This window comes from Crocodylus siamensis, chromosome 10, assembly GCF_052110815.1.
Source record: "Crocodylus siamensis isolate JL-2025a chromosome 10, ASM5211081v1, whole genome shotgun sequence".
Lineage (NCBI taxonomy): Eukaryota > Metazoa > Chordata > Crocodylia > Crocodylidae > Crocodylus > Crocodylus siamensis.
In genome coordinates this window covers 59256805-59281780 of record NC_143404.1, presented here as the reverse complement: position 1 = coordinate 59281780, position 24976 = coordinate 59256805, and the positions used below count along the sequence as shown (strand labels likewise).

At 43.3% G+C, this 24976-nt stretch overlaps 1 protein-coding gene across 2 annotated transcripts in view; it reads left to right on the top strand.

The window, feature by feature from the left end:
- Positions 1–24976, top strand: part of PREX1 (phosphatidylinositol-3,4,5-trisphosphate dependent Rac exchange factor 1) — a 229258-nt gene that overhangs the window by 79832 nt on the left and 124450 nt on the right. For both annotated transcript variants that reach the window (XM_090064463.1, XM_090064462.1), the window contains exons 2-3: positions 13437–13508; positions 18713–18835. In XM_090064463.1, the coding sequence (XP_089920589.1) occupies positions 13437–13508; positions 18713–18835 (195 nt within the window). The remainder of the gene's footprint in view (positions 1–13436; positions 13509–18712; positions 18836–24976) is intronic.

Genomic DNA, 24976 nt, shown 5'->3' with positions numbered 1-24976 from the left:
CATGCCTTTCTTGATATAAATGGCAGCACGGTCAGGCTCCCTATTTCTTGTTTTTGGGGGATTTGGGGACCGAATGTCCTTCTCTGGATTTGGTTTCTTTTCCATTTGCCCTGAGGTTGTTGATTCTGCAGTGGACAGGTAAATAGACACGACTTGCTAGCTTTATGAGGTGCAAGAATCTACAGCAGGGAAGTTCAACATGCATTTTGCTTTTTTAAAAAACCACCCCATATTTATTAACCACAAACTGTGCAGGGGACCTTGGATGAAAGGGGAAGGAATTGCTGGTATTTACTTATGTTGCTCCCAGATGGCACTCCGTGGCATTCCTCCCACTTTAGCCCTATCACCAAATTACAGATTTTTGTCAAGTGTTGCCCTTCTCAGAAAATGTTTACAGGCTTCAGTGATACAGTCTGCCTTGCTTGGCTATGAGAATGAGGATCGCAGTGTGGCACAGACCATTTCTGCTACCTCCACAGAAAGCTGAGCTCCTATCACAGCCACTTAACAAAGTTTTCCTGGCAGAAGATTTTAAGTGCCAGAGACTAGGCCATTCCACCATTTCTGTTTAGTACCAGAGCTCTGGTTCCAAACCATAAACAGGTCTTTAAAATACCCCTGAAGTTTTTATGACCTTTGGTAGAAAGCTGACATAGATGTTTTGCCACTAAGAAAAGCTTCAGAGAAGAAATAACTATAGAGGCGGCGGTTACATCAGAAGTCTTTGTTAGGGTAGCCTTCTGGTTCAGAAATGTTACCTCCATACTGTAAGTCTCAATCCTGCTCTTGTGCACGTGTACATGTGTGTGTGTGCATGTGTGTGTGCGCGCACGTGTGTGTGTGCATGCAATAAGGTACAGTAAGGGACATGACACCTGCTGTATTAACCCTGATACCCCTTTTTGGAAATCAGCATCTATTTCTCTTAAATTCATAGCAACTGTTGCCTTATTCCAACACTAGCTCTAAAAATTCAGGGTCCACATACAATCCTTAAGACTGTTGGTGCTATTTCAATAGCAAAGTGTTTGCTAACAGGAAACCTGTGCCTTCATATTGGTATCCAGGGGATGAGCTTTAGTTCAAGTGCCCCCACTGCCATTTTCAAGCACAGGGATGTTGATACAGGAAACATGGCGGCACTTTAATTAGAGCAGCTCTTGGAGTCGCGCTAATTAAAGTCTCCCGCCACCCTGGAGCACATGTAAAAGTGTCCTAGGTTACTTCTAAGACCCTTTAGCCACATGACAGAGCTGAGCAAAGTGCTCTTAATGAAATCTAAAACTGGGATCTTATGTAACAAGCTTGAAACATAACCAGGCTTGTGTCATCCAAGAGGATGAGCCTTTGAGGGATCCTGGCTTGCATGCTGGATATTCATGGAGATTCTGTAAAATTGGCTGCAAAACTGGTAGAAATTAGCTGAATCTCCCATATTTCAATCATCTCAGACAGTTCATCAGATCTGGAAAACTGAAATGACGTGGCAAGTTTGCACAAATTGAATCTGAAGACTGGGGGTCAGATTCCTCAGAAGTGTGAAGTGCTGCAAGGTTCATTTGCTGTCCGTGGAGTTGCACTGATTTGCAGCAGCTGGGAATCTAGCGCTCATATTTGTTTAAGCCCCTCCCTAGAAAGTGAAATTGTGAATTTCTGCTCACCTTGGAAGTAACTGTCAGGTGGTCTGCTGACCCACGGGCTAATATCTACAAGAACAGCTGAACCCTTCTTGTGCTTGCCACGGGATTTCCTTTGGCTTGTTGATTTGTTTCTGTCTGTCATATGTAATCATAAAATGCTGTAGAAACAGCAAAGAGTGTTGTCCTAGCCCCGCTAGAATCTATGTTAAAACTTCCAAACTGTTCGAAGTTTCAATGCGGCTCGTTATCACCTGGGAACTTTTCTAACATTCACTGATAATCTTTGCTGTTTAAGACAGAATCACTCAAAAGTGAAAGAGCAGAAAGATAGTTTGATAATAAAAATTTCCCGAAAATAGCAGCCCTTTATCTAGGTCAGTTGCCCAAAATGTTTTTGTAATCTGAAGAAGTTCCAGTTGGTTTTATCTGCTTCAGTTTAACAGCTGGGGAGAACACAGTACATGAAATGTGCAGCTTTCACCAGGACCCTGGAATAAATGGGGACCATCAGAACCACTTGACACTGGGATGACTCTGGTCGTCTTTCTTTCTCTGTTGAAGAAGGTGGGCAGCAATAGTCTGCAGGAGCTGGAACTTGCAGACTGGGGGCTTGGGGATGCCACTAATGTGGAATCTGCCATAGTTCAGGCAAGAAACATTTACTGGTTAGGAGAGGAGTTTCGGTAGATGTTAATGCAATGCGGCAGAAGTAGAAACAGGCCAATTTGCAGAAACCAGTCTTTCATTTCAAGAAGTGGTCTTGTAATTTAAACAAAAACAAAACTTTCTATAAGAAAAAGATCTCTCTCTCTCTCTCTCTCTCTCCCTCTGGAGTGAGAGACCGGCCACATGCTATTCTCACTTCCCATTGGTCTCACCTTTCTTTGCTATAAATGCATGAAAGGGTTTTGTCTGCCTTTTTGCAGAATTTAGATGTAAACATTAATATAGTGGAAATGTAAGTGCAAAGCACCTTCCCTAGCGGTCCTTTCCTAGCTAGCTCTGTAAATAATTTTCCCCTGGGAAGTTTTATTAAATCAGGTCACAAAATTCACTTGTCCTGAATACCACTATGTGTACTGTATGCATATGATTGTACATGTAAGAGTATGTTGATTTCTCAAGTTGCAGCTAAGTGTAACCCCTGCAATTTGAATATAGTGGGCACATCTACACATCCATTAATGCGCTATAGTTACTGTACATTAGTCTTAGTACCTGTGATAACAGGTACTAACTAAATGCACAGTAACTGGTGGTACTGTGCAGTAGCACCAGTGTACATTTTTTTTTGTGATACTATGTGCAGCAGACTAATTCTACTGTGCATTTGCACGTTAGCACAGCTTTTGCCATGATGTGCTAATGTGCAATGTAGATGTGCCTGCTAAGAGACAGTAATTGGCTCCTGAGTAGAGCAATTCTATTGCCTTTCTTTAGTTGCCCTGGAAATCTGTTCTTGCACCAACTGTGAAAGGGGTGCTGTCAAGGTAAGTCAGCAGTGGTTCAAAGGCAGTGGTGACACAAGCTAGACATTTTTGGCTGAGATTTTCAAGGGAACAAAATGAGATTGAGGTGCTAATAGGGCTGTACGAAGCTTTGGTCACCGATTTGATTCAGCGGAGCCTTGGCCCAATTCAGTGGCCAAATCTCCGAATCCAAATTGAATCAGGAGACCTTTTAATCTCTCCGAATTGAATCAGAACCCTCCAAATCGATTCAGAAAGTTTTGGAGATTCGGCCATAGACACAGCTTTAAATGTTTTTTCTACATACCTCAAGGTACCAGGCAGCTCATGAATGTTGTGATGCTGGGATGGATAGAGCATCTCACAGCAGTGCAGGGGGCTCCCCAGCATGCTTGGTAGCAGACTCAGAAGTGGACCAGAAGTACTTCCAGTCCACTTCCAGGTCTGCCGGGGTATGCATGGGCTCCCCTCCCACCATGCCTCTTGTGTCTTGACAACTGGTGCCTCCTGGGTCTGGAGGGAGCACCGGGGGTCCCCCCACGGCTGATAGCTGAGCCGGGGCAGGGACAGGGGGGTCCCCCACGTGCTCCCTGGCAGACCCAGCAGTGGACCGGAAATACTTCCAGACCACTTCCAGGCTCATCCCCAAGAATGCCTGTAGGACCCTCCATCCTTCCCAGCATTACAGCACTCACGAGCCATACCTGGTACTTCGAAGTATGTAGAAGAGACATTTAAATCGTGTCTACGGCAAAATCGCTGATTCACCAAATTGGCATTGAATCTTCAGATTTGGATTCTCCACAATTTAAAAAGGATGCGGACAAGCTGGAGAGAGTCCAGAGGAGAGTCACGTGCATGATCAAAGGTCAGGAAAACAGACCTTATGATGAGAGGCTGAGAGACATGGGACTCTTTAGCCTGGAAAAGTGTAGGTTCAGGGGTGATCTGGTGGCCACCTACAAGTTTATCAGGGGTGACCACCAGGATCTGGAGGAACATCTGTTCACCAGAGTGCCCCAAGGGATGACAAGGTCAAACGGTCACAAACTCCACAGTGACCATTTCAGGCTGGACATAAGGAAGAACTTCTTTACTGTCCGAGTCCCCAAGGCCTGCAACAGACTGCTGTCAGAGGTGGTGCAAGTACCTACTCTGGACTGACTCCTTTAAGAGTCAATTGGATGTTTATCTTGCTGGGATCCTCTGACCCCAGCTGACTTCCTGCCCCTGGGGCAGGACTTGATGATCTTCTGAGGTCCCTTCCAGCCCTAACGTCTATGAAATCTATGAAATCTTATCAAATCGGGGACAGTGATCCAAATCATGAATCAAATCACTGTCCCTGACTCGGACTGACTCTGAATTGAATATGGCCCGTTTCATACACCCCTAGTGCCTAACTCCCTCAGGCTCTATTGAACTGATTTTGCAGACCTTTTTATTAACTTCAGTGGTAAATGCAATGGACCTATGGACAGAAAGGACATTAGATATGTCAAACATGGATAGTAATAAATGTGTAGTCTTTTTTAATGCAGGGTTAATTAAGGCTTAGGATAAGTTTATTGGATCTTTGGACATGTCACAGGAATGTGGATTGTATAGGCAGCAGCCACTTCTCACTTCCAAAATATAGACACTATATCTGTGTGTCTGTGCGTGTGCACACATACACACGGAACAGTGTTTTAAACAGCTGAGGTTTTGTTCACTTCCCCATATTTTGCTCAGTTCTTAATGTAATATGTTGTCATGTTACAAAGTGGGAGCAAAAGCTGGGTCCAGGCTTAATTATATGTCTCTCATAGTGTTGATTTTGCAATATATATACAGTAGCTATTTATTACAGTAGTTATATCACCCAATTATCTGTACAGCTAAAAACAATTCTTGGAAGTGGTACCTCCAGTGCTTCAGGGAAAGAAAGCTGTCCCTTGTGTTACTTCTGGAGTGTGTGACTGAAGATCACTGCTTCACCCTGTTCCACAATGCATGAATATGCCTTTTAAAGATGGTTTTAAAGCCTTTCTTAAGGGCAGATAATTTGTTCCTTATGTCACGTTAACATCCATTTTTACAATGTGAAATGAATCATGAATCCTAAAGAGTAAAGATATTGGAATGAAAAAAAAAATAGCTTCTTACGGAAAAAAAAAAGTGTGCGCAAAGCATGTGTTAACAAGAAGTAACTTGCAGACATAATAGACATCTTTATAGTTGCCTGCAAAAGATAGTGAGAGGTATACTGAAGCCAAGGTGATTATAATGAATTCCTATCACACCGTGTCCTATAAACCAAGATTATACAGGTGCTTTCTATGTTTAGAGAAAAAGTGCCCATCTGGAAACTGAATATAGAGAATTTGATTTGATACTCTGCTGAGAAAACAGCAACGCAGAGCCACCATGCAGAAATCCAGGCAGCAACTCAGCTGTTATTGGTTGCTTGCTTGACAAGTTGTACTGTATGTGATTTACATTTTGTTTTTTTAAATCATTTATGAGTAGTTAGCATTTCAGTTCCTCTTTGGAGGGTAGATCAAAATGTAAGTATGTATATGTGTATGTACATGGATAAATAGGTGTGTCAGTGAGCCATGAAACTTTGAAACCAGTATAATGAACAGGATGCCAAAATTAGGGCAGTAAAATACCCTGAGGCTATTTTCTGCCACTAAACACCTCTGCCTACCAAGCTAGTCTCTGTTCAGCTGTTTGTAGATGAAATAGTGTCACTGTAGAGCTAATCCTCCTCTTACAGCTCTGCTCTTTCCCTTAGCTGTAACTCTTCATTGTTTCACAAGGATATCAAGGAAAATACACGCCATACATCAAACACTGCAAATAAGAATTTCTTGATACGATTTTCAGTTGATGTTGTAGAGATCCCTAGGTTCCTTTTCCCCTTCATTAGAAATGGCTCATTTAAAATTTATACTAGTAAGAGCTCAGGATTCAGGAATTCTGCAATTAACACAAGAAGGGGCATCATAATTAATAACATTAATGGTAAGTTTGATCCCACACTGGTTTTACACTGGTATAATTCTGTAGATACTACAGGAATTATTCCACATGTGATGGTATAAATGGAACTGCACCACTGTAAAACCTGTATGTGTGAAATCTAAATTTAGCCCAGTATCTCACATTTATACACTGGCTTGCAGCAGGAAAAATATTAGAATATTTACAGACTGTATACGCATATTTACATGTGAGCCACTTCACCTATTACTAAACACCAGGTATGTCTGGGTTGAAACTCAGTATTTTTGTAATAGCCCACAAAACTGGAACACGTTAGGTCTGGGGAAGTGAAGTAGAATCTCAACTCCAGCCCAGATTAGTTGATACTTTACTGAACAGTGACTGTTAACAAGAGTAGGGTTTCATTAAAATTTATCATTCAGATGGTTTCCAATTTACTGAGAGAGGACTATCTGAAGGCCTGTTTTTCTTTAGGACTATACATGGAGTTGAAAAACATTAATGTGAACAAATGTCTTATATCATACAAATAATTCAGTATAGTTCCTGTCCTGTCATTGTTAAAATTATCTTGAGATCATTCATGATAGTGCTTGAGACGCCAGTTGCAAACAAGACCTGTAATTCACATAGCATTTGTTGGCTGAAGGATGCAGGATATTCATGTTTCCTGTAATTTCTGCTGGGGTTTGGGTTATGGCTTGTGTGTATGGTAATATCCAAAAGAATACAAGCCTTCTGCTGAGGATCAGGGCTAGCAATTACTAAACGAACAAGGATGCACCTGCATTCAAACTTCAGATTTCAGCAAGCGTTTAGTAGAAACATCCATATATTTCAATGTATCTCCTATTCCCAAAGGCGTCTAAGCAACTCCATGGAAGACAATTGAGTTATACCAGTGTGATACCAGAGTCCCAGGAGATCCAAAGCACATTTTGTCAAACATCCAAGGGCAGTGGCAGTACTCACTGAAGCACTGAGAAAAGAGGGATCGCGTATTCAAATTCTGGTTCAAATCTTTATGGAAATGATAAGTTTTACCCAATGTTGGCAGGGCCTCATTAAGGCATAGGAAGCGTCAGCCTATGATGAGGGCCCCAATGAAAGGAGTCGTCACATGGTGGGATCAGAAGTTTAACTTTCACTTAAAATACAGTTCTGTCCCTCCTGGGTTCACAGTGGCCTGCTTTGAGATGCTGTCCATTTCAGATTTGGTGGCTTCTTGCCCCATGTGCTGTTTGGTTGTTTCTGTTCTCTCTTTCATTTCTCCCTGGCTGACACACAGCTGTTTAGTCAGAAACCTCTTACTATTTCTGAAGGTTTGAGGAAGTCTCCTTGTGCTGATTTATATTTTGGGCAGGGAAGTTGAGTGTGTGTCTTGTTTCAGTCTCTGCTCTGTTGTGTTGGTTACAGAGTCTTCTTTCTTTGTTTTCCAGCGTCTATCCCATTTCTGGTTTCTATTTCTATCTAGCTCCCGGTCATTGATTTGAGATAATAGCCTTTATTACTTCGTGTTTTTCAATGTAGACTACTTTCAGGAAACTTCTGTTTTAAGACCTACCACAATGTAGTTTGCCTAATTTATGATCTGTCCTTCCAGTAGGAACATTATTACTCCCTTGTGAGTGTGGCTGTGAGCATCCTTTGTCTGGAAATCAGTATTGTTGAGGTCGGGGGTGATATGTTATAGGAGGGGAGTGTGATTTTTAACAAGCCTTCTTAGTGGTTTGTGTAGAAAGAGTTTTTGCTGATTTGGCTGAAAGGAGCATGAGTTGCTGAAGGCTCTTGTTGTTATCTTGATTAGTCGTAGGAGTTGTCCTGTTTTGCTCTGCAGCTGTTCTTCAAAAAGATCTAATCTTACCTTGCAAAAACTCCTCTGCCTTCCTTTTTCTTTCTTGCATAATAATAATATACATATTAAATTGCCCTGTTAATAAAATCCCCTTCCCCATTGATTTCCTGGGCAAGAATCTTGCTGATGTGCCTTGCTTGAGTATATTGAGTGGTAATAATAACTGAGCCATTGCTTCTGTGATCACCTGAAGGGACACGGGCATGGGAAGGTAGCAGTGACCTCTTCAGGAGGGCTAGAAACATGAACTGGGCCGTTTAGGTCCCCGGCTGGGCTTTCTGTAATGAAACATTTCCTGTGTCATTGTTTTACTTAGGGATAAAATAGGGTTGTGTATTCCTGGACACTATAAAGTAGTGCCCAAGGTTGAAAGTGCAAGTTGTCAGTGCAATAGGACAGCCGTTCTTCCCCAGGGAACTCACATTTTCTATTTGGCATTGTAAAGAATTATACGATTCCTGTAATTAACACTTCACGCTCTTGGCTTCCATGGTAATAAAATGAGAAAGCACCCGGGCTAATTTTTGCATCTCACCTGAAAACCCCAGGATCGCTCCCTCAAGCCTGTGCATCTTACCAATGCCATCAACAGACAAAGGCAGGCATGCGCCCCCTGAAATCTTGTGCACAGTCCATGGGAGATAAGGCGCTAGAAAGATACTCCAGTGTAAAGCCGTGTCCACGCAGCAGAAAGGTATACTTTTACCAGGTGTCAACTGACACACTGTAACTGGACCCTAATTTATGTTTACTTTGACCTGTTGGCACTTATTAAGGATACCTTGCCTTCTCCACACAAGATGTTTGCTACATCTTTGTTAACAGATACCAGCTAACAGATGGTAAAGCACCCCCTTTTCCCAGTAGAGGAAATGTTAAAAGACTAACAAGAGCTGTTCAAAACCCATGTCAGAGGGAATCCAACATCATTATCAATCTGGGAACAGCTCTGATTTAGAAATTCTTGCCTTAAACTGAATGTGACATTCAGGGTAAGGGTTCAGAGTTGCATTATTCATGCTAACTGAATTTCAGACTGTTGGAGAGTAGTACATTGAGTGCCATGGAGCTTAAGGAGACCTTAAAAATAAAATAAAAACAGAAACCTAGGCGTGGTGAAAAAGAAAATTTGTATATAACTTCTGTTTTCATATTTCAAGATGCTGTGCGTCTTTGTGTGTCTGTGTTAGGATGGAGATGACTGTTTTTCCTATCACTATAAACAGGCATGATGCAGATTGGTGACATGGTGATATTTCACTTCTTACTTCTTAGTCTCCTTGTTAGCTCTAGGTTTGCTCGAATCCTGCAAGGCTCTGCACCTTGAGCAAACATGTATGGTGCGTGGTAAGTCAGACTAGCTCTGCTTTGTCTGGAAAGCCCACAAACCTTTACGGCGACAAGTCACAGTGTGCAAATAAATATTAGGTTGATGCACCCAGTCGGGCTTTAAACAAAAGCAAATCCTTCATTAGCTGTTTTTCTGCAATGAGCTCTTTTCCTAGTGATTGGCATGCAAACAAGCAAGACAGGACATGAAGTTTTATATGTATGCTTTCAAGAGAAGCACGAGAAGAAGGAACATCTATCGGTCTGGCTGGTACGATTGACTAAAAAACTCCCATTTGCTTCGAGACACTGTTTTTGGCCTAGTGCTCTGATCTGGGCTCTACTTAATCTGCTGGATTGTTGTGGGTCATGAATCTCTTTTTTTCTGTCATGCATGCAGAAATCCACCACTGAGCTTGGGCTGCTTTAGAAAACTCAGTTTTTGCCTTCAAGGAGACCCAGGGTACGTGGGCAGATAAAATGGGAACCTAACTGTTCTGTCCGTCCATCCCAGGCTTATCGCTGTGGCACCCAAGCACGTTACCACTGTAACCGTTGATTATAACTTTCTTACACGGTCCGAGTTAAGCTCTGATGCTTTCCCTCTGGCCTCCCATAGTTTTTTTTTTGTAATTTCTGTAAAACAACACGTCAGATGGGTGAGTTTTGCCTTTAATACTCAATGGGTGAAATTCCTGGTCATTCAGATGAGTCCAGTGAATGACTTTCACAACCCTGGGCCAGCTGCTGAGAAGGTGCAGGTTCACACGCCACACTTATCAGTCTCTTATCCCTGACGTCTGCTGGGAGGGCAATACAGCAGTGCACAGGCAATCTAGGAAGTTTTTGGAGAGCATTGGAGACAACTTCCTAGTGCAAGTGCTGGAGAGACCAACTAGGGGCCATCCTCTTCTTGACCTGCTGCTCATAGGCGAAAAGGAAGCTTACAAGAAGGGGAAGCTTGGACAGATGACTAGGGAGGAGTATAAAAATCTTGCTCAGGCATGCAGGCACGCAGGGATGAAAGCAAGGAAGGCCAAAGCACAACTGGAGTTGCGGCTAGTAAGGGACGTGAAGGGTAACAAGAAGGGTTTCTACAAGTATGTCAGAAACAAGATCAGGGAAAGCATGGGTCCCTTACTGAATGGTGGAGGCAATGTAATGACAGATGGTGAAGAAAAGGATGGGACGATCTAGTTGGGGATGGTCCTGCTTTGAGCAGGGACTTGGACTGGAAGACCTCCTGAGGCCCCTTCCAGCTCTCATTTTCTATGATTTTATGCATCTTGTGCATTTGTTGGTGTTAAGTGCAAAAGATGCACTGTGGTGACATCTATGCACGGCTGACACTTGAGCCTGTGCCAGTGGTTGAATAGGAAGTGGTTTCAGCTGGTTGAGTTGCTTGCAGAATCCCTGTTCTGGTTAAATGATTACATCATTAAGGATTTTTATTTCAAAGGAAGGGGGTTTTAAAAGCTGGGAACAAATAGTTTTGCAGCCAGCTAGTTTGGATTTTTATGGTAACATTTTGGAAAGTTGGTGACTACATTTGTCTCTCAACAACTGTCTTGTTTTGGTGGCGCTGGAAATACTGTTGTTTACACACGTCAAGATGATCAGAAGGCTGGAACAGACCTGCCACTCCGTTTCTAAATTTGACTCTTTCCTTTTCTCCTGATATATCTTTCCCTCTTTCTTTTCTTTCTCTCTTTGTGTCTCTATTTTTCCTACTTGCTTCTTTTGGTGTGCCAGCCCCTTTCCCTCTCTCTCACACACATGCACACATATTAATGTGATTTTCTCAGACAGGCATCCCAGAAAAGCTGTTTTATAAATTACTGGTAACACAGGCTCTGCTTTTTTGACTAGCTGTAACAGCTAATGTGATTTGCACCTTCTGTTTACCAGATTTCTATTATTAGAAATACACATGGCTGGGACTAATATACTGGTAAATATTAGTCACCAGTGGAGCTGCTAATTGCATGGATTAATTAATTAATCCAGTTGGATTTGTTTTTGAACAGAGATCTGATTCTGTATTAAAGGAAGGGAAAAATCTCCACTTGTCTTATCTCTGTGGAACTGGTGGTTAATATATGAAGGAGCAAAACATGTAAATCAGATGCCTGATTAATAGTGCTCAGCTATCATGCACAGTATTGGAGCAGGAAGGCATCATCTCCTGCATCCCCTTTCCTGTCAATCCTAGTGCTATTTCTCATCACACTGCACACTTTGTCTCACACAATCCTGAGGCTTCCCTGACTGCTGCCAGGAAGCTGGGCAGCATATTAACATCACAGCAGACATTGGCAAGATTACTGGTAAAGTGCCTTGGCTGCTAAGGCTGGCTTTTTCTTTTTTTTATAGGCTGGCTCCTCAGTCACCAGGAAAAAACATTCTGCTCCCTAAAATAGCCATTCCTGAACTTTTCCATCCAGAGAACCCACTCCAGTTTCCTCATGTCTGTCTGGGTTCAAGCATCCTGTTCAACAGTACTGGGTGATCGAGGTGATTGGGACCCCTAACATCTGTTCATGAGCTGGTGGTTGAGAATCCACCACCCAGCACAAGCAAATAGTCCTCCCCCATCCATCTTAGAGCAGTTTGCCTGCCATTCAGGCACCTTTGCATACTCTCTTCTCTTTAGCCCAGTTGCGGACCGACAATGGGTGAGTTGTGCTCAAGCTCTTCTATCTGAGAAGCCGGAGGGAGAGGCTTTTGGTGATGAGAAGGCTGGAGGTTTGGTTCATGCTCCGGCAAGGCTGGTTCACAGCTCCATGTGCTGCAGTGAGCAGTTGCCCTGCCTCAGGCAGATCAGAAAGCAGCTGAGTGTGCTCCAGCTGACAGACACTGGGTAAAACTGTTCACCTTTTACAAGCCCTTCATTACAGCAGTGTAATGAGGCAGCTTTGTATTAGAAATACAAAGGAGTTGCGCACATCCCCACTTTGTCTCAGGTGAATACGAAAAGTCCCCTTTTTTTTCCCTGCCCATAATATTCCCCAGGGCCCAGGCCTTATGCAAGAGAGGCAAGCATGGAAACCACTAACAAGGGCAGACCGGAAAAACCCTCTCCTGCGTTATGTCTGGGTCACTTTAATTGATCCCAGCAGATTTTGTCCTCGCTGGGCTCCTTTCAGGCAGCCTCCCCCACCTCCTGCAGGGGCTTGTCTCCATCTGCTGACGCCTGGGGGAGGGTAAAATTCCCCTCTCCTCACTTCAGGAGAAGCTTTTAACTCATGGCTGCTAAGCACCATGTAGAGTTTAAACTTCCCATCAGCAGTGCGCTCTGCTGAATTACCGCAGCTGGATCAAGCAAACTGCCATCGCTGTCACTGCACATACAAACGGCCTCTCACTAGCCATTGCCTGGCCCTGAGCAGGAGTCTAAAGGCTAGTATCGGAGTCACTACCCATTTGTGTCTAGTCCTGAGCTCTTTACTGGGCTGGCTTGTAAAGTCAAAGGTGTGCAGAGCTGGGGGGGGGTGGTCTCAGCAGGAGCAGAAAGTCCCGAGATTGCTTTGAATTTTTTAAGTAGCCAGAAAGAAATGTAGTAGAAATGAAAACGCATCGCAGGCACCGATTGCAGGTTTCTGTTTCCCTTAGTTCCCCAAGTGCTGAGACTAAGATCATTTGTAACCCCAGTACTTAGCTCAGGCTTGCCTTTGCTTCAGCAGCATGAATGTACTTTGTTGTTCCTTGCCCGCATTTTCGTTGACATCTCTCTTGATAGGAGCCAGGCACATTGCATCCTAAAAACAGAACAGCTGCCTTTCAGAGGAGGGAGGAGAAACCTTCAAGAGAATAAACAAGCATCTCCTCTCTTTGGTGCTGGTCGTAACAGATATTTCAGTCAAAAAGTGTCAGCAGAGCTTCTGAGGAAAGACACTTGTTACCAGGAAAAAAACCAAAAAAACCACCTCTAAGGAAATGCCTTCTATGTGCCCAAAATGCAGAGCTGATTCTAAGAGCACAAGTAATGATTTGGTGCATGGTTCAATTCTGAGAGTCTGGAAACCCTTTGGGTTACAACACCCTCTTCGTATGACCAGATGCTAACAGGAAGCCAGAAGTTTCAAGCTGTGAAGTCATATCACATCAGGCCATTGACAAATAATCCTTTTTTTTCTTTTCTTTTAGGCATTTCTGCACAGAATCAGACAGAATGCTGTGGATAAAGCCGAGAAACACATAACAGAGGAGAATGTCAAGGTATTCCTTCCAGCTTTCTCATCGCATTAGTAAAGAAAAGAATTCAGAATTGGAGGCAGGCAATCCTGGAAAAAAGATTATTCATGAACATTTCAGTGAACCAGGAATTAAATATCCATTTTTTGTTTTTAGTGACAGTTTGCTTACAGGCATTGTAGTTGAAAACAAACTTTGGATACACAGGCCATGTCCAAATGAGTGCAGCCGTGTGGTATGTGGCATCGCGGCCCCGTCTGTGGCGCCCTACACTGTGCATTCAGGCGCTTCCCATGCTGCTACCTTGCAGCATGGGAGGAGATTGAGGGGTTTGACCCCTGGAGATCCAGGGGTCAGTAAAACCTGTGCAGAAAAAAAGGGGGGGCGGTGCACATGGAGGCAGCACTATGCTGCCCCAAACTGGAGTCTGGCCAGCTGGAACCATGCTTTGGCCACTGGCGAGGCTCCAAGCTGCAGGAATGACATGGCTGCAGCTTCTCCAGCCCCCAGATAAGGAAGTTGGGGCCAGCACAGTTGCTGGCCCTAGCCACCTGGGATAACCTGCCATATGCCAAAGGGTGCATCTCACAGGTGTTCCCCAGAGATAACTAGCAGCGGTACAAGGTGTCCCGCTGCTAGTTGTCCCCAGGGAACTAAATGTCCACATTTGTCTGGATGTGGCCATAGACAAATGAAATTTATATCAGGCAGGAAAGGGAGTGGTAGTGCAACAGCTGCTGAACTAAGGCTCGTGCACAGAATTAAGTTCTGGTCCTACCTCGCTGAATTCATGAGAAGCTTTGCTGCTGACATTACAGAGCAGAGCGTCCTACACTAATGGAGTTATGTCATAGCAACAGCACTCTTATCAGTGCTTGAACAGGGTTGGCTTCACCAGGGTTGGTTCTTTCCTATTTTTTTAATTCAGCTATATATTAGTATTACTATAGTATGTAGACACCCTGGCCAGTGGTCAGGGGCCTTTTCACTAGTCACTGTACAGTCAAGTACCACTGTAATCCCTGCTCCAGAGAACTCACTCTGTATACATCAGATAGGTGAATGGGTGGAGAAAGCAAAAAATGAATAGGTGCAAGTGATTTGGGAGGTGCGGGTTAGTCAAATGGGGTTTTGCAAAAAAGTAGAAGAGAGAATGTAGTTTTGGAACAGTTAGTTGGATTACAGTAAAGGTTTATAACCCACCTAGTGTTCAGATAAAGCTTGATGGGGATCTGAATGAGATTATGTGATGTAGTGGCTTAAAATATGGAGGGACTGACCCTGATGACTTGGTGGTCTCTTTTAGACCTATGGCAAACTCTGACTTCTGCAAATTAATCACTGCTCTTTTCACTACTGCCTGGAAATGATCAGGAGGCATCACAGGATAATTTGGTAGATCACATCACAGTCTCAAAATGGGAAATTTTTCCACAGGTGAAGAGGCAGCCCAAGGAAAAAGTGGTGAAATGGCAATAGGGAAGTTTACGTACAGGCCATTGATGCTGCTGTTCTGAACAGTGTCAAGGCGGGTCACCTAGAGTCCTTTAACAAGCACCCCAATACGAGCTAGCCTGGCCTGCCAGTTTAGTAAGTGTTCCAGGGAGTAATAATCAGTGATCAACAACTACAGATCCTAACATGCTGCAAAATCCCTACAAAATAAATTCAGGAGTAAAACGAGTAAACCGACACAGCTCTTCGCAGGAAATCATGAGCAACCAGAGATGCCAATGAATATTATTATTGCCAGTATTATTCATATCTCATGGAAATGTAATGATTTATGCCCATCAAATGCAACCACGAAAAGAGCATGTTTTGTTTGCTGGTTTAAGGTATGAGTGTGTAAAGGCCTTTTGCTGTTATTTTAGAGTTGGTTAATAGAGTTGGAAAGCCCAGGGTGCTTTCATGAGAAAGAGTGGATAGGGTCCAGATTGAGAGAGTCTTTGTCATTAATGGGCATTGTTTCCTTAGCCAGCTTGCAGTTACGGAGCTCCCCATCTGAAATGAAGAGTCAATTCCTGGTGCCTTTACATGGGATCACAGCTGTACAGTTTCCCCGACCAGCAGGACCATTCTTTCTATCTTTCTGTTCCCATCAGAAGCAGTTAGTGTCTTTCCTACAGCCAGAAGTTTTCTTTCTTTTTTCCTTGTGCTGTTCATTGGCATGTTGTAGGGGCACTCTGCCCAGTTATGTTATATATCTTGAGTTACCAGGGAACTGTGGAGTAACTGGCACCAGGAGGGACGGTACAGTTGAGAGTGTACCAATGGTTTGGCAGCCTGGGGAATTGAGCCTGTTTTTTCCTCTCTCTCTTCATGCTGTGGGAATGTCTAGGGGAAAGTCAGGAGTGTTTTGACTGTCACTAGTCTAGATGGAGGAAAAAAGTGTATCTTTAAACCAGCTGGGATAATGCTTAAGTACTAGCACCACATCTTGGGCAGTCAGGTGAACCTGGGGCACTAGTGTCACATCCAGAGTGGCCATACCAAGCCCGGTATTAAACCTGGTCTACATAGTTTTTGAAGTAGTGTAATTATTTTAATTATAATTATGCTGGTAGAAAATTATGCTTCTATCACCACAGGTAGTTCCACTGATATAGAAGTGCCTTGTATTGTTATAAGTTGTTCTCCTTTCCCAATGGGAGTGTAACTTTACCTTCTCCTTTCCCAATGGGAGTGTAACTTTACCAAGCACTTGTACACCAGTGTAGCTGCACAGACTAGGGTGGGTGTACCACTGTAGCTGTGATGAAATAGTTAAGTTGGCACAGCTTTCTGTGTGCCCTGCATAGTTCTAGAAAATGGCAAATGCATATCAAACAGGTGGGGAGGGTCTCTCTGCCTCCTGTAGCCTCAGATGACCTTGGCTGTCTAAGGAGCTGGCTGCAGGCTGAATCCCACTGGCCATTAGAGAACAGAGTGGATTACACACTAGTTATTCCTTGATTCAAAAATACTCCCATGAAGACCACTTCTGAAGGGCAAAGTCATGCCTGACAGCTGTTTTCCCCTTCCTTGCTAATCTCCTTCAGGCACAGTTTATGGCAGTCGTGCAGACAGAGCTAACATATAACATGAGTCACGGATGACCAATGGAACCGTGCTCAGTTCTGCTAGGATTTGCACTGGGGATTTTCTGGAAGCAAACAAACAGCCCCTCTGTGGAGAGAAAAATATTTCTCTGCTCCTTCTTCTTCTTTCTTCTGTTGAGTTCAAAGCCCACCAGTGCAAATCCACTGCACTGGAATGTCTGTTGGAAACCTAAAGGCATGAATCTGCAATGGAGATCATGCCGAACTACAGTGTCCTGGTGGGGTAGCCCTGAGGGCATTGCATCTCCTCATGCACAAGTAAAGCCTTAGTAAGACTCAGCATACTCTCTTCTGCACATCCAGTTTATTATGCTGGAGCATATAGAGTGGATAGAAGTAAGGGAGCGCCTGCTTGAATAACCTGGAGAGAGAATTGTATTTGCCTTTGTCCAGAGAAGAAGGCTCCTTCAGCCCTCAGTCTTGCACATCCTTGTGCGATCCAGATATAAATTGGCCTTAATGAGGGACCAGACATCATGCCCATCAGTGGAGAAGTAGGACTTAATTTCAAGGTTTTTCTTTCCCTGAGTAGATGCACTCCGGCTGAAACAGCTCGTCACAGTCAACAGGTCAAATACTGTGCATTAAACTGCAGTGTGACAATGCACCTTGACTAGTAACACATGTTGCAGGTAGGGCTGGATGCTCTGAACTGCCTTCATTTTGCTCAGTGAATGTCAGGAAACTGGAAGCCATTTCTCTGAGGCCAAGCTCCTTGACATTATTTACTATACAATGTGCTGTTTAATGATGAAGCAAAAGCCAGGAGGCCATTTTCAGTGTGAGAAATCGATGACTTTACTGCATACCTTCCCTTTGAAACAGGCCTGGTTAAAGCAAAGGGATGAGAAAACACCATGCTCTCCAAATCAGAGTTGTGACCCCAGATAGGGTTGTGGCACTTAGTTAAGTCATGAATCCTGCAAAGAGTCAGCTATAGCAGTCAGGCTTGGATCCAAAGTGAAGTTGCAAAGCCTGAAGTGGGATTATTATAGAAAAAAATTGGGAACTGCTTCTCTAGAGGCTGTCAGTGCCCATAGCATAGTTGAGTCACTGTAGTCGGGACTCTTTCAGTTAGCACAGCGCTCTCTGCTGCTGTGTGCACATTTACACTTCGAAGTTTTCCTTCCTGTTTCATATGGGAAATAACATAGACAAACCAAATACAAACAGAAACAATACCAGCTTGCATGTGCATAGCACCTTTTGCCTAGACAGCTTTGGCTTTCTTTTTAGACCAAAATTGACTGCATGTGCTGATGCCCGAGCAGTTGAACTCAACTATCATAAGACACACACAGAGTCAGGATTTGTGTTCTCACAACTAGAGAATACTTATTTAGTGATGAGAAGACACAAATTCCCAACTTGCTCCAATGTATTCACTTGTTCAAATGCAAATTAAAGACCCGAGTCTCCATTTCCTTGCACCTTTTATGGACATTTATGTTAGTCTAAGGGAACACTAACTGGGGGCGAACATGCTACTATTCTGATCTGGAAACATTTTACAACACGTGTGAATGACAATACAAGCTGTTTGGCAGCAGAGAGTTGGACACCTTATTGCAGGGTCAGATGAAATGGGATGGCTAAATGTAGTCCCTTATTTAAAGGATATGAAGAATAACTTCAGATTTGTCCATGAAATTCTGACCAATTCAGTATCTTATGCAGAAAAGCTCTAAAAGATCTGTAAGAGCCAAAAGATTTCAGATATCCAAATAACCTGTCATATCCCTTTCTTCAGAAAGGTGATTCTCGTGAGTGAGAAGCTAGATTACTTCTTTGCCTGTATCCTTTGTAGCCTTATGGTGTACCACATTTACCACCTGTGACTTGCTGGGGAACTTCCAATACTTTTGTCAGAAGCTGTTGTTGATGAGTCTCAGGTACTTGGAAAAAGTTCATTTTCATTTATGTAGGCCAGTAGCACAGGTGTAACAAAACACCTCCCTGGGGGAAGGCCGAGAGTGTGGCTAATCAGCCATTCCCCATAAGCATTTTACAATGCTGCCACCATCCTCCATCCTTGCTGTACTAGACAGAATCAGTACTTAGGCACTCCTTTAATAACCACTTCAGCCTGCTTCTGTAGTTAACGTTGGATTTCTCTTCATATTTCAGATCTTGTTTTCCAACATTGAAGACATTCTTGACGTGCACAAGGAGTTTCTTACTGCCTTGGAATTTTGTTTACAACCAGAACCTCAATCTCAGCATGAATTGGGAAATGTTTTCTTAAAATTCGTGAGTACAATGACTTAATGCTATCTGCAGTTGCAGCTTCCTGTTGTACGCTCCCGTGCCCCGTAGCTAGCCCTAATCTCTAAGGTTTGTAGCTGTACCATGACAATGTGTATCTCGTATGAAAGTTCTGTGTGGGGTGGGAAAAACCTTTGTGAATGAGGTTAGAACAATAGAAACCACATCAAACCCAGCTAAATAAGGAGGTATTTTTAGAAACTCTTCCTTTTCCCATTGCCTAGAATTTCTTTTCTTCCTTTCCTTTTTTCCCAGCTGATCACATTTTATTGCTGAGAGTTTATTTGCTTTTGTTCTAAAGGTTTCAGGAGAGTAGCACGATTCTGAATGGAATCAGTGCAAAAAACTCTATGCTATAATATGAAATAAAACTGAGGTTTTAAATTCATAAGCTCCAGGGAATTCAAAGCTGATGTTTTCACTGTAGTGTTTCTCCTTGACTATACAACGAGGGCCTGATTTTCAAACTCTGAATATACACAGCTAATAAAGCTCATTTGCATGAACAATTACACCATTTCTATGTATAACAACATACAGTCGTACAAATATTTTTATGTGCAACTGCTCTTCTCAGGGATTTGAAAAGCAGGAACCTCCCATCTCTCTTGTAACAAACATATTTGGTGCAAACTCTAGTAACCTCATTCGGAAGCAGTAATTATTTATCAGATTTTATTCCACTGTGCTTTGAGGATCTGGGCTTCATAGTGTATCTGAATCTGAATAGACAGAAGTTATACGGCCTTTCGTCATGTTCATAAAACCTTGGCCCTTGTCCCCTTTGCTTGAGTTTGCTCATCATTACTGTTTTAATAAATGTCACATAGTGGTACTAGACTTTCTTACAAATGGCAGTGTCCAGAACCTGTAATCAGGGTCTACTCTGTCAGGTGCTGAGCAAAACACCCAGGGGAACATGATCTATGCCCTGAACGCTTCTTAGCATCCCTCTCTGTCAACAGGATGTACTCTTTAGCATGTACACACTTTAAATATGTGCATTAGATGGAGGTGTCAAAAGAGAACATTTCCTGGTTGATGCTGTATAACTATGTGGTTTGTCACAAAATAGCACTGAAGACCCAGAAATGTTATTATCTAGTCATTCCTCCCAAATTCAGCCACTGGTGTAGAACTTTATGAATAAAAATTTTGGCTAGGCTTCAGTGTACAAATGTAACATTGAATAACACTATTACTGAGATGTTTAATAATTGATAAATAAATGGAATGTTACTTATGAATAAAAGATACCGGTATATGTAATGATGCAGAAATGATTAAACAGCAATGCCAGTGAGATGAGTGTTGCCGCCAGTTTTCCTTGTAGAGGGACTCACCGACAGACACATTCTGCATCAGTTCACGCTGAAAAGCGTTGAGTGCATTGCCATCCCACAGTCCCAAAGAAGCAAAGGCCAGCAGCCCACATGCTGAAATGAGCCAAAGTCTTTTCAATTCCGAATGTGCAGGCAAGGTTGGGTTATCCATAAATGCATAGGTGTCCTGCCAGAGGTAGGGCTCTGGTTCTGAGGATAGTGCTGTAGCAAATAGATAAAAAGGAGTCAACAGAAGACTAGTGAAGGAAAAGAGATGTGAGGTCCTGCAGGAGCAAATAGGTACATTTGAAGGAAGACTCATGCCCTGCCACAATGCACAATTCACTAACACATATCTGACACCTGCTTCTTGATATCCTTGATACAGCTGCCAGTATTCAAAGAAGGTTACCAGTTTCCTAACTGGAACCGTTCTGGTGTATCGGTCACATGTGTGGGAAAGCTATGCTAAGGAAAAATCCCAGATGTATCTAATTCAGCTGCTGGTGGTCCCAGATGTTCCCTGTGGAGTTGTTCCATAGTTTCATTCAAAAGTATGCAGCATTTTGCCATCAGGAGACTGCAGGATGGATCCCTTGATCCACACTGAAGGCAGGAAAAGGAAAAGCCAAGACTTATCCTGGAAAGATGAAGTCTGAGGACACACCTGTTGAATGTTTTGCAGAGTCCATGTTAGCCAATTTGCTTTGTGAACAGATGTATTTGTCTGGGTTTGCCTTTTACATTCCTTGTCTTAACCTCCTTCACCCCCCCCCCAAAAAACCCAAAACAAAAAAAAAAAAACCACAACCAAAAAAATGGAAGAAATGCTGAAGAAAAAACCCACAGAAAATCATTCCCCACCATATAGTGCATGTGAATATTATTAAAGATTCTGTGACTACAAAGTGTAGCTGCCCCTTTGTTTTAGATTATAGTCAGCTTGCAGTGTCCCAAGGGGAGTTAGTAGTGAGGAAGTAAGATAAAGCCTGTGCAACCTGAATGTGACACTATATCTTCCATCAGGATCACTTGGCTTAATCACAGGGTTGTCATCATTCCAGTTACAAGTGCCACTTCCGTGTCACCTGCCAGATGTTAGCACAGATGTTCTCCTACAGAAATTAGCTGTTGAAAAAAAAAAAGAAAGTAAACTGCTTGTAAGGTCAGGAAATAGATCGGGTAGCTCTGGAATCAAGCACCTGCAGGCTAATGATACTATATTTTTCTGACACTTCCTTGGCGTTACTAAGTACTAAACGCTTTTCCTGAGGTTTCTTGTGTTACCCATCCCCTGCTGCTGCTGCTGTGTCTGGATCCCACCTCTCTGCGCCTGTCTGTTCCTATCCTTCTTTTGTTCTGACAAGGTTGCAGCACCGGCTCTTTCCATGACCGCTCTTGCACACTTCCTGGGCATAGGCTGTCTACGTGGCACTCTCCTTCAGCAGTGGGCTCTTGCATCCTGCTGCCCGAGACCCCTGGGGCTAGAGCTAACTTTCCGCTTCTCCACTTCCCCCTTCTGCCCTCAACTCTCCAGTGGTTTGGATGCACCCTTTACCAGAACTGCAACCTGCTAGGCACTCTGGCTTCATAGTTCACTTCTGCAAGGGCGTGTGATAGTTGAAGCAAACAGGCAGGTGGGAGGGTTTCAAAAAAGCAGTCAGTCTTTACACTGTGTAGTACAAGGGATGTACAGACCTAGAATAATGGAAAACATGCCTATGTGTGTTTCCCTGCCTCCATTTCCTCACCACTCTTGAATAATTCTTGGGTTTATGGCAGAGTCTTTCCAGGATCCTCTCTCTCCTGCATGTGGCTTGTCCTCTGAATCACCATCTTTTTCTGAGCTCTGCAGACAGTGCTTTTTTGCTCTTCCACTTGTCCTCTAAAATGAGTGGTGGACTCCTGACTGGGGAACCTCCAGCTCCCTTTGTCAGGTGGTTTCTTGATCAGCTTTATCAGACTGAAGACTCCTCGCAGGTGAACTGTGACTGCAGACTTGACAAACAGGCTTTATTTGGGCAGTAGCCATCTTTTTCTCCACTGGACTGGATAGTCATCGTGAATGGATGACCATTATTAGGCCTGTGCCAGGTGAAATAATAGTTCCTGTTTGTCTCCTGTGAATTTTAGCTCAACATGGAAGCAAAATGTCATAAAGTTAAAACAACCTCCCACTCAAAATGAAGTTTGAAGTGTTGTAAGCTGAGTGCACACAGAACCCCCAAACCACCGCACTTTATCTTAGATTCTCCTTTGTCCAGCCATGGACATACTGTACGCAGGGCAGACGATCATTGAACTGGCCAGAACTTCATTTCCCTGTTATTGCCAGAGCTGATTCATGTTGGGTGGAAACAGCAAAGGAAGTCTGTGCAGATTCCTGGAACGTAGTGAACTACCTACTGATGCTGATGTAATCTCAGAGCCTGAACAACATCTGCCTCCATAAAACTCATGATCTTATAAAGGAAAAGAAAAGGAAAAGAAATGAGAAACCAAAGTTCTTTAATAAGACTTTGCATCCTCCATTATGTTTACTTGGGACAGTGGCATTGTCTATTGTTTTCACACCAGTTCCAGCTGGCCAAGCAACACCTACAAAACTATAGGTATAACACTAGGTGAGCAATTATTTTGCATTTCCCTCCATTCTTCCTTGAGTCAGTGGTAATAACAGCCAGACAAGGAGCTACCTGGTTAGCCCGGTTATGGGTCTGGAAGGTCTTAAATGGCTGGTTTAAAGGAGGAGTGTCAGAGAGAGGATGCCTCAGAGACAGAGACCACTGCCCAGCCAACCTTGGTGGTTTACTTAGTCCCATCAGCTTTGTGGGCTGCTATGTATTTGAATTAGATGCATCTGGGATTTGACCCTACTGTGGGGATACGATCAGACAGTTCTGCTGCAGCGATCTCTTAGCATCTCTCAGTTACGCTGGAATCCTGCAACTTCCTTTGCAGCCAGAACCCTTTCTCCCTTTCTCACTCCTAAGAAAGTTGGCCCAACAGTTGCTGTGCAGGCCTGGGCCATGGGAGACCGAGGTTCAGTTCCTGCTCTGTCATAGGCATCCTGGTCGATCTTGTACAAGTCACTTGGTCTCTCTGGGTGTGTCCACACAGCACAAGGCAGTGCTGCTCAGAGATCCCCTCTGTTAGCTCTGCAAGTGCTAGTTCTGGAACTAGAAACAGTCGAGCCTTTTTAGTACTGTGCAGAGTAGCCTTACACGCCTTCATTTCTGTGTCTCAGTTCTGGCTCTGTACAATGAGGGTACCAGCAGTTTGCTGTCTCACAGGAGTATAGTAAAGGTTCTGAGCTGCTGAAGTGGAGCTGTATACATTTCTCTGAGAGATAGACATGTGCTCCGTTTCAACTCCATAAGCTTTTTAAATAGAATATATATTCCCTCTTCTAGGACCTAAGCCTTCAAAGCACTGAAGCATGGGCTTAAGATCCCCTGAAGTCTTGAACCACTTTGAGAGTATACTTGAGTTCCTGAATAGAGATGGACTTAAGCCCATACTTAGAGTTAAGCATGTGAATAAATGCTTTGATGAATTGGGATTGTAGAGTCTAGAAGCTCTTTAGAGGGGAACATCTTTCCCTTCCCATTTCCAGGACTCGAACTGTGTGAATGATTGATTTTTTTCTTCTTTTTTTTTTTTTGGTTTGCTTAGGGTCAACTGAAATATTTTATTCAGTCCCAAAGTGAAATATTTCATTTGAAACAAACAAACAAACAAGCCTTTTAGCTTAAGCCATTTATTCCAGAAAGATTTTGTAAGGAAAACTTGAAATGTTTCATTTTAAAATGTCAAAACAGAGTATGTAATGTTATTTATTTACTTGTTTTCAGTCAAAACAGTTTGCCAAATATGGCACCCGTTCATGAACAGTCTTGCTTGATCCCAAATTGCCCAACTCTTCCTAGGACTTCATGCAGAGCAGAGAGAACAAGTGGGAAAACAAAGTTTTTGGAGGCTTCAAATTGAGAGCTGTTATAACTTATTTTTAGCACCAAAGTCATCAGGTCTGATTCTGGATTCAGCAGATGTGCTGAGTAAGAAGGTGCCATTTTTACACAGTCACTTGCCTGACCATAATTGTCCTTTAAGGTTGTAGTAACCATGGGCTCAGAATCCCAGCGCTGACATCTGTAATTATGTAACTGCCAATTTCCTCATGGAGGGGAAGAAATGCTCCATGTCACCCAGAGAGGAAATTAAACCCTTCAGACACTTGAATAAATTAAAGCATAGCTCTCATATTTGTGGGTTTTATACATGAAGGACAGCTGGAAATGACTTGATGAAAGCACTCTGGTTTGTATGTATAATTATTGTAGCGAGTTGAGTATAGCAAGGGGATTTTGTCATGATCTAAATATAACCTCCCAAAACATCAAGCACAGAGCTGTAGTCAGAAACCTGAGCAATGTCATTCGGTCGTGTTGCATTAATGCAAGCTCCTCTCCCGCACTTGAATGGATGCTGTCGTGTTAATGGCTGCTATTTTTAGGAGGGTGGTTTTCAAGCTTGTGCGCATCCAGGGAGCCGAGGAGAATTGAGGGGCGCAAATATGCGAGCAACTCACACGTCTGCATCTGCCGCTCTGCAGGCAGGAACAACCCCGGTTGCCACCATCCTGCTGTACTGTGCACTCGGCCCTGACTTTTCTTGCATCTGTTGGGCAGGTGCCTCTGTTTCTATCTAGTTTCTCAGCATTAAAGTCAAATACTGACGTGAGCCTTGCAGCTGTAAATCCAGATGTGTAGCCAAGGAGCACAGATCCTGAGCATCTGCTTTC